The 10,711-nt window shown below is 40.1% G+C and overlaps 1 protein-coding gene across 1 annotated transcript in view; it reads right to left on the reverse strand.

Moving 5' to 3' along the window:
* Positions 1–10,711, reverse strand: part of MAN1A1 (mannosidase alpha class 1A member 1) — a gene marked incomplete at its 5' end in the record, with an annotated part of 170,800 nt that extends 160,089 nt beyond the window's left edge. Inside the window, one exon of the mRNA XM_029943218.1 lies at positions 10,178–10,711. Coding sequence (XP_029799078.1) covers positions 10,178–10,711 — 534 coding nt within the window. The remainder of the gene's footprint in view (positions 1–10,177) is intronic.

Here is a 10,711-nt window from a genome sequence, read left to right on the forward strand (position 1 = left end):
AAGTACTTCTAACCTATGCTATGGCTTGATCTTATTATTGATAGACCACTTACTAAATCCTAATTTTTATTCATCCTAACTGCTAAAAACAGCTTATAGCCGTAGTTAATAAGTCATCTTCATTTTTTATGCTTCTCAAATTACCTACCCCACCTCGTGTTGTTGTTTCTAAACTACTAAATTCTTCATCACACATTCAAAATTAAGTAATCCCTAGGTGAATTAAATAATGAAGACTAACCAAAATGCTTAATATGAGTAAATGTACACATGTATTAAATACACACCAATTACTAAGTAAAGTTCCTTTTACACTTAATAAGAATGCCTTATAAACTTGCTGACTCGGGCCAATAACTCCTGAGGACACAGTATGGATTGCTGAAACATTTCTAATTATGAGATGAAAACCTGTAGTTCACTAGATACATTATAACATTCACCACTGCTAGTTGACTACAAAAATAACATGTCTCAGAGAACAGCATCCAAAACATTCTAAAATTACTATCATCTCAAACCACAATTTATAAAAATAATATAGTACATTTATGTCAATCGTTATTCACCCTGTTAATGCAGTTTCAAAGCCGAGTTGAAACAGTTCTGGCATTTGGCAGACTTTTATGAATTAACCAAGGTCAGAGTAAAAATACATTTTGAAATGTGCATCTCCTCAATATCGTAAGAATGCATTACTAAAAGCACATTATTTGAACGAGTAGCTAAAAGCAAAAAGCCCAAATTTCATAAGCAAATCATGTTTTTCTTGCATTCAAAATACCTTACACAAAATGCATATTTAACATATTTAAAACACTAAATGCCTCTAAAAAATAACAATTTTTCTTCTGTAAGAATTCAACTTTGTAAGACTTGCCATTTTCTGGTATCACTAGAATTACTTCTGAAATTCTATTTGGACTATTTTTGATCTTCAACTGTAATCTTAAAATATTAAGAAACCATTCTGATGATTTTAAAAGAAGGATCCTTCTCTCCTTCCCCAGACGAGGCCAATATCTGATGCAAAAGCCCAACTAGCACTTAACAATGAAGATGAGCTAACGGAAGCTGGCTGGGTGCTAGCTGCGGGAAAGCAGCCTGCTCCAAGGTGCTTGGTAAGTACTCCTATTGATAAAGAGTACTTTTTTATTCTAAGTGTCCAACTCAGAGAAGAGGCAGATTTTACCTTGGTTTTTTTTTTTTTTTTTTTTTTTTTAATACAATGCTGTCTATCACTTTACAGGACCTTGCCTCCTTTGGGAGCCCATATCTAACTAGCCAGCTTGTTAGATCCACCTTCTCTGATGGACACCCCACTCCTTAAGTTTCCATGCTTTGCCTTTTCCCTAAATCCTGCCCCTTTAATAACTTCCTTGTTCTATCCAACTCACAATGAGGAAATGCAACTTGTCAACCTACACAGAAGAAATTGTTGCTCAAATGAAAGCAAATTAAATATACACGATACTGTTTCATCACCTATAAAATTTACAGATTCAATAGACTACAGTCACAGTCACTACAAGTGGGAGCATAAATTATTTTTGGAAGATAATCCCTCAAAATGTACTATGATCCCATGACTCATTCATTTCCTCTTCTAGAAATTCAAGGGGAAATCCTATCTATGGAGGGTGAGAGCAATAAAAAATGGGATGGAGACTTAATGGACAAAGGTGTTTTTCTCAGCATGTTTTTTATGAAAATAAAAACTGGACATCATCTAAATGTTCAGTTCCGAAGGAATGGTTAAACAAACTATGATGCTTCTATTTCATATCTTGTGTTATCATAAGATGACACATTTATAACTATGGGGGGAACCCTATCTGTTGGGGTGGAATAGTGTTGATACTACCTGTGACTAAATGATAGGAATGTGAAGGATATTTTTTTCTTTTTTCTATTTCTCTGTACTTCCAAATATCCCCCCTTCCCCCATCGCCAGGCCAGCATTAGTTTGTAATGAAATAAGACAATGAAAGATACTTCCTTCTTCTGCAAACCTATTCTCACCCTTGCTAAGACAAATCTCAAAGTATAATAATTTCTGCTGGGCAACTTGAGTGATATACTTTTAACAGCAGCCTTTAAGAAGCAATACATCTTTTCATAGAGGCACTGATGGTGAAATTTCAGGCAGCTGGGAATGAGATTTTAAGACTGGGAAAACACCCTGTGCTTCTTTAGTCATTCCACAGGGCTATCCTTTTGCCTTATGCCCTGACAGAGTCAGTGAAGAAATACACACTTTACATAGTTCCAACACACACTGTTGTGAAAGGGGAACTAGGGTCAGACAATCATGCCTAAACATCAGCTCAGAGAATCTGAACATGGCTACCTCCAGCATGGATCATGAGCTCTGGCCTCCTATCTCTGGACCTTCTGGACCCTTAGAAAAACCAAGTGTTTCTCATAGGATTTTGAAAAGACCATTCAGTAAGAAAGAAAGGATTGGGTAGACAGATTCCAGCAATAGCTCATGGTCTTCGCATGGCTTAAGTTCACCCTCCACCAGTTCACAGCCCGTGTACATGCCTCTTGGCCACACCCTTCCTCATAAACCCGCAGCCTTGGCAAACAGGTATCGCTGCTAGTTTGCAGTAAAACGGGTGTCAGCAGGTGGCACGCTGTTATTAGACGCCCCCGGCAGAAGCTGGCATCCTTCCTCATGTCCTCACCCCTCTTTTCCATACCTCCTCTCACACTAAGTGCCCTCACACTAAGGAATGGGGACAGGACAAGCAAGTGGGAAAGCCACATACAAAAGCGTGAAGAAGTGCGAAGGAAAGTTACTGTAATATGGCCTGAGTGTCACTAAATGAACAGATGCAGAGCAAGAGTGATGGGAAAGCAGTGGGGCAAATCAGGAACTGGGCCTTTGATAAGCTTAAGAACCAGGGAGACAAACAGATTGAAAAAAGGATGTGATGGAGGGAGGCATTCTAGTTACAAAAGACAAGTGAATACAAAGGATATTGGACTTTTTAATTTCATTATCTCTGTTCTGGATTATCTGTGCTACTCCTGGGCATTAATGTACCTAATGCAACTGCCAGAGTATTCAAGAATGGAATGGAGGGCAGCATCTTTTAAATGCTCTTAAGCCTTAATCTCATTTGGTTTTCTTTCAAGTACCTAATGATCACAGAAGTCTTTATCAGGACCCAATGGGGGTAGGGCAGTGCTGCCCCTTCTTCAGAGCAAAGGGATTAGCCAGCATTGCTTTCTCAGGCAACACCTTACCACTCAAAGATGTTGGTCTCCCTCTAGGATGGTCTCAGTGGGGCTTCTCACTGCTGGCCTGCCATTCAGGGCTGTGGAGGAGGGAGGGCCAGGCCAGCCAGCCTCCAACACATATGTTCTCATTAGAGTCAAGAAATCACAGGCAGAGTGGGGCCTTCAGGCTGAGAGGCAGTTCCCGGCTCTGACTTTAGTGCACTGGGGGGAATTTCAGGAAGTCACAGCTCACTGGGCCCTGTTTCTCATGGAAAATGACTACTGGGCTTCAGGATCTCAGAGGTCTTTCTGGGCCAGAAACCCTAATAAATCTCAATTCATGGCTCTCAAAGGGCAAAACCTTTGAGTTACAAAGTATAACTGCTTTATGTGAATTTTGATTATTAGGGGATAGACTGAGCTCTGATTATAGCACTGATCATGAAAAGTAAATTTCTGTAGAGTCTAAAATAATTTTCTTCTCATTTCTCAAAAACATTCCTCCAAGGTAAAACTGGTGAAAAGGCACTTTCTGAATCTCTCTATTTTGGGGAACAGTTTCAATGCCTAAGAGGTAACTCCAGGACTATGCTCTGAGTAGATGGCACTTCAGGAATAAGCATATTTATGGCACTTCAGGAATAAGCATATTTGACTATGAGAAAGAGACTAATTCTTTAACAAATACTTGAAGTACAGAAGCTGAAAAAGTCTACCATTTTAAACATACCTGAAGTTTTTTGGAACTCAGAAGGAATCTGAGAAAATCAGAGCTGACATTAACACAATAAAATCATAGCTGTCTGGAAAGATCATCTTGATGAACTGGAAATATACCCTTTTAAGTACTAAACTTAATCTGAACTGTTTCTCGTAACATTTTGAAACATCATTACCCACTTCATGATTTACTAAAAAGTATGAAACAATACTTAGTTTCTAAGATTGTTTCTAAGTATTAAACAATCTTAGATTGATGGCTTTAGGTAGCGACTAATAACAACAATAACAATTGGCCATTTATTGTACATTCACGGTATGCCTAATATCATTCTAAGTGTTTGGTGTGGATGATCTCATTTAAGACCTCTGATCCAACAAAATGGGTGCCATTATTGTCTTTATTTTACAAATGAGAGAAGTGAAGCTCAGAAAGGTTAAATTACAATTTCTTTAAAGTCAATGAGCTTATAAAGGAAGAGATTCAGGTTCCAGCCATCTGCCTCCAGACCAGCCCTTCTCACCCCCATAGCGCTGAAGTGGATGGGGCAGGAGTGGGCAAGGGCATCTGGAGACTCTCCAAGACCTGCCTGGGTAAAGAGAACTGTGCTCCCACAGTATAGAGCCCACCGTGGTGTAGTGTTTAAATGTATGTCTACTTTTTAAAAAATACTATCCTGCAGGCCAACTATCATTTATTCTCTTACACATTATACAATGTCAAAAGAGTATGCACATTTATAGTCTGAAAGTGCTTCCGCACACCTTGTCATACTCCTTTTCTCTAAGCTGCCTCACTTCTCTTTTCCCTCCCTTTTGTCTCCCCACCTCTCTTCATAAAGAATGTCCAACTGAATGATTACAAATGCCTCTGCTTCCTGCAGATCTTTATAAAGAGGAAAAAAAATGTCTTATCAAACTTTTTCCCAAGTGGTTTTAAAAAGAAGAGGTCTTCTAAATCATGTCACTAAGAAGATTTAAAGAAGAATGACTATAGTTAATGTAATTTCACTAATATAAACTCCAATTTATAATACTGCAGAATTGTGTTTTGTGCTCATTCTATATTAAGGTCTTCAAATAATGAAGATGGCCAGTCCATTTATATGCTTCAGTGGCATTTTATTTAGGAGGCAAGTCATGGTAAGACAGTGAGCATGTTAAGTTAGGGCTTCCATTCTCAGCTCAACCCTAATGTGATTTCCAGAAGAATCTTTGCATCTCAGTTGCATCTACTATAAAATAAATAAGCCGAGCTCTCTTTAAGGACTCATACAGATACAACATTTTATGGCTTGGAGTATATGTTTACTTTTAAAAATCAGAAAGTTATCATTTTTATGGCATATTGTTAGTAACACAGAAAACTTGCATAGTTTGTGTAAAGGATCATTAAACAGGTTTGGGAGTGAGGGTTAAGGGGTGTATGGGGGAGGTTAGTTAGAGGTAGTTCAATTATTTAACACTAACACTAGACCCTAGGCTAAGAACTGAGAAAAAAGTCATCACTTAGTTTCCCCATAGAAAGAATCTCTTCCTTAAACTACCAAATTTTGGTTTCTTCTTTACCATGTATGTCTGCTGAGGGTCAAGCATTTCATACTATCTCTGGAGCCCACAGGGTGGATGCTCCTATTCTGACCAATCAAAACTCATCTTTGACAAACACATAAATTTTAACAATTTTGTAGAACCATAAAGAGCTTAAAAGGCCACAGGTTCTCTCTTGGGCCAGAGGGTACAAGCAGGGTCCAATGCAGTTCTGATGTGCCCAGGTATATTGATCTCACATTACTCCTACTGGTCTGTGGGTATTCCTCCTCTTTGATATTGAGACACATGCTTTAGGCTCTCTTTGATGAAGAATGTGCGCTACCATAACTTATGAAATTCTTCAATACAAATATGCAAACTCTCCACTGAATTCCACAAATTCAGATTTCATACAAAGGTACTTACTGCACATGTGAAATACTAAGATATATGTCTCAGGATGGTTTATTTTACCAGCTCTCCCAACAAATACAGAAGCATTGACTTGCAAATACACTTTTTACCACTCTTCATACCCTTAACCAGATTCTAAGGCCTATGAATCTTAAGTTAACTAGTTTAAAGGGGAAGACAGAATACTCCTCTCAGACAGATTATCAACAGCTTACAGAAAATTAAGCTGAACATAATTGATTATCCATTAGCAGTCTTTTCGTGCTCTGATGTATAAATATTCAATAGTCAGCATCTACTCTAGTACTTAGAACATTGAAATCTGAATATATTAATTTACTTATTAAAGAGAAAAAAAAAACTTTACTAACACTCTATGACCTACATGCTGTCGAGAAAGACCTAAGAGTGAGGGAATCTGGCATTTGCCCATTATTAATATCAAGTGTGTTTCATACCCGGATGAGCATAACAGGCAAGGTGATCCAAGAGCATTTAAGTTCCTCTGGAGTCAGGTCTTCAAACTGTGGCTTTTATTATTACAAATAGTATTTTCCACATCAGAACTACCCATACAAGTAAACTATAAAGCTGAGTTTCAAAATAAAAGTATTAGTCTGTCAAGGTGGATTATTCCTACATCTCATCTTTAATAAAGGGGTTAATCATTAATAGCTGACTTAAATTATAGACTCAAGAACAATATAAGGCTAGTGAAAGGCATAAAAATATACTTCGACCATTAGCTGTCAATATAAACATTTTTTTAAACTTATGATCATATAATTAGGGCTGCTTTGAGAAACCTAGAGACAGCTGTGACCCCATAGCTAACCAATCCTAAACACTTACCTGATAGACCCAAAGTTGACTGGCAGCCCCTTCACCCCTACCCCATTTAGGTTGGTGGAGATTCCAACAGGAGATTCCAGTTTGAGAAAGGAGGAATCCCCTCTGACCATTTAACTGTCTTCAGCCCCTATTACTCAAGGACTCTCCATAATTCCAGTAGATTAAAAACAAAATTATTCATCTTCTAAATTAGGAATATGGCTCTAATCCTAAAGGATAGTGCAACTTCTTTGTATAGGTTCAAAAAAACAAAACCAAACAAGATAGGCAAAGAAAGGAGCTTCCTGATTTAAAAAAAAGGTGGGGGTGGGGGGGAAGAAGAAAAACTATTCTTCAAAAATTTCCATGGTGCTATTTTAACTTCTGTACGTCATTATTTTAACATTGCTTTTTACATTAAGGGCAACCTGAGTATAATTTTAGAAAGATCAAACTCATGAAAATATGTATTATATATTATAAAATTAAGGGAAATTCCAGAGTTGATTTATTTACAAAGTTGTTTTGGGGAGGGGGAGTGCCTTGATTTCAACTTAAAGTTTTACATCAAAGACTTACCATCCATCAAATTAGTACTGAAAAGCATATAATGTCTTTTTGTGAAAGGTGGTAGGCAATATCCTATTTGAAATTATGACTGTCTCCTCATGGCAAAAATGTGTTAAAAACTTACCACAGTGCCAGTAACACAATTGTGTTGGCAGTATAAAAATAGTATTAGCTGTCTTTTTAAACCAAATTTACAAAATAAATGTTTGGCTCAGAAATTACAGCCTATGCTCTCCACATATTAGACTTGCCTATACCTTCTAAATTTTAACTATAAAACTGTTAGTACATGCAGGTGTGGTAGAGAACCTAAGTAGATAAAGAAAACTAGAAAATACAGAAACCTAAGTATATAAAGAAAACTAGAAAATACAAGAACAGCAAAGATCAAAACCAACACAAAGATCCACTGGTCCATGACAAATGTCCATGGTGGTGCCAGAAACTGATTCTAAAAGTGTGAAGTTATGCAAAACCTGAGAGACTACTGAATACTGAAAACCAAGGGTTGAAGGGGGAGGGGGAGAGGGAAGAGAGGTGGTGGTGATGGAGGAGGGCACTGGTGGGGAAGAGCACTGGGTTTTATATGCCAATTTGATAATAAACTATTTTAAAAAAAGTAAAATAAAAGTGTGAAGTTAAAGTGCAGGGTACTCTATTCACAATGGATAACCCCTCTTTTCCCTCCCCCTCTAAAACTGAACATTTTCAGCACAGTTTCAGAATAACATGAGTTACTTTTTTTTTTTTTTTTTTTTTGGTTTGCAAAGGAGCACATCTGCCTGAACTAATCTGATGAAAAACCATAATCCATTTCTTCCCATTAGCTTTTGACTAAATACTGAAGCTAATTATGCTAGCTTTTTTGGATTTTCACGGCAACATGGAATTTTAAAGAACACATTTAGTTCCACCACTTTATGCAAGACTGGGCAGTTTCAAAACATCTAACTGCTAAGATGTTAGCACCACACAGACACAGAAGGCTACATAAATTTTCTTTACATGGCTAATTAAGACCTTTTGATTTAGAGAGACAGATAACATGGATCTAATAGGGGCAGATACACACACTGTTAATATGCTGTCCTGAATTCCCACTGCTGCTGCACTTTTAATCACTATTGGTCGGTACCAGTAGCGTTTTAAGATCCCATGCACCTTTAGTATTTGGAATAATTTCTTTGGACAACTGTGATCTGCACTAACTGGCAGCTCATAGGAATGTATCGGCATGAAACACGTAAATTACACTGTTTTAAACCTAAGGGAAACATACACATGCATTTTGGGGTTAATTTACTTACAGGCTTTGTTTGGAGATTATTAAGGAGGATGAAAGATGACGAGGGGAGGGAGACTGGTGAGAAGTAGAGCTTTTTCCCCGCTTTCCTGGCTTGGCAGCCTGGACGGGATTTCATGGAGAAGGGAATCTGCTAGACAGAAGTTGTCAGGATGCATAAAAATCATTCCCTCAAGTCTGCGGTTCGATGAGTAAGGAAGGGTCCCAAAGTAGAAAGGCTTGATGGGGGGTTGAAAGAGGCTATCTGCACAAAAGGATGAAGGCAACCTCCTCGTGCCCACGGGAAACAGAAAGGGACTCAAATCCACTTTAACTTGCTCAGTTACAGCTTAACCAAATTCACCTGGTTTTACAGTAAAGTCATAAATCCTGTAACAATCAGGCAGCCTCCATTCTGCAGCCACTCCAGCTCAATACCTCGTCACCAACTCAAAAATGCTGTTTATTCTCTGAAAATGAGGGAATGAGGATGCTTCCTCTGATTACCTGCCCAATGTCAAAACACAAAATTTATTTTCAGAGACTCTGTGATATTTTTTAAATGATAAAAATATTACTTCCCCTCATAAAACATTTTAGAAATCTGAATCAAGATTTGGGATGAAATGCTTTTAATATGGTTCCTACAGCTCTCGGACTGTGTGAAAATCCAGGCTGGCACAGCTGCACACAAGAGAGTAGCGGGTGGAAGGAAGCACGTCCACAAAGAGCCTGCTGACTGGTGACAAGTGACCGTGCTTCTTCAAGTCCTGACTTGGTCACTAACTGGTTCTGGGGCTTTGGGGCTTTTCAACTTTCATCTTTAAATTGACAGTCCTAAATGACTTTTAAGGTCCCCTTCAGCTTTAAGCCAGTGAAGTAGCCATATGTTACAAGTCAAGCATGAGAAAGAAATCATGAAAGACTTATCAAAGTCCATGTTTGTCCTGGATTAACTTTGTCATCCTTGTGCTGCTGTGGAGGCCAACCTGTTGCATCACATAAAATACTCTTTTTCTGGCAATACTAAAAATGCAAGCAGAGACAATAGGCTGGCTTTTTAAAGGCTTCATTTTTTAAAATGTAAACAACAGTGTGTCCCCTATGATAGGAAGTTCTCAGGTTTCACCTTTTATAGTCTGTAAGCACACACAGGACGCCACCTGGCAGAATAAGGCCACGCCAGGGTGTGCTGGCTTGCTGTTAGAACCCTGCTATTCTGCGTGCTTGATGCTTTGCATTTATTTCAAGCCATGTCCAAGCCTTCTTTTGGGGCTGTTTGGGGCCTTCCCTGTCAGTGTTCTCGATTAACCGTGGACTGGCCAGTGAAAGAGGTCGTTTGCGCACCACCTGCCCATGTGTTTAATAGGTACCTCGCTTGCCTTATGCTCACCAGAGCATGCAAGTTCAAAGCAACGGGATTCAACCTCTTCTCGTCATTGGCTACATCCACTATGATAGTGAAAAAAGGAAAACGAAAGAGCGTTTGACACTGCACCTGGTGGAAGCGAAAAACCGCTCTGTCCCCTTCCACTGTAACGTTACAGTCTTAAGAGTTTCAAAGGTTGATCTTTCTTCCCAGAAAAACGCTACACTCACCTCTTTGATCTTTGCCCTCTTCTCACGGATGGCGGCGTCGGCCGGCTCTCGGCCAACCGCCCCGATCGGGGGCACGAAGTCCACCGGGGGCAGCCTCCTGAACACCGCCTTGTCACGCAGCTGGTCCTGGGCCACCTTCTCCTTCTCCAACAGGATGTCTCTTTGGATCTCCTCGGGCAGCTTCTGCAGGGTCTCCTTGGCTTCCCTGAGAGCCCGCTCGTGGTTTTCGCGGATCCTGGCCAAGTTGTCCTCCAGGGCGGCCGCCGGGTCCCCGGGCGCTCCCTCCTCGCCGCGCCTGGCTCGCCCATCTGCCGCGTCCTCGGGGCGCGCCCCAGGCCCGGACTTGTGGTCGGCGGCCGGCTGCAGGGCGGGGCTGGAGTGGAACAGGACCCCACTGAGCAGCTTGGAGGAGTCGGGCAGGAAGAAGATCGCCCCGAAGCAGAGCGTGATGAAGGCGCTGAACACCAGCAGCAGCACGAACTTCTCCGTCAGGCGGAAGGCGGCGGGGCCGGATCCCTTCCTGCCGCCGCTGCC

Source organism: Suricata suricatta, chromosome 7 (assembly GCF_006229205.1).
Source record: "Suricata suricatta isolate VVHF042 chromosome 7, meerkat_22Aug2017_6uvM2_HiC, whole genome shotgun sequence".
NCBI classification, from domain to species: domain Eukaryota; kingdom Metazoa; phylum Chordata; class Mammalia; order Carnivora; family Herpestidae; genus Suricata; species Suricata suricatta.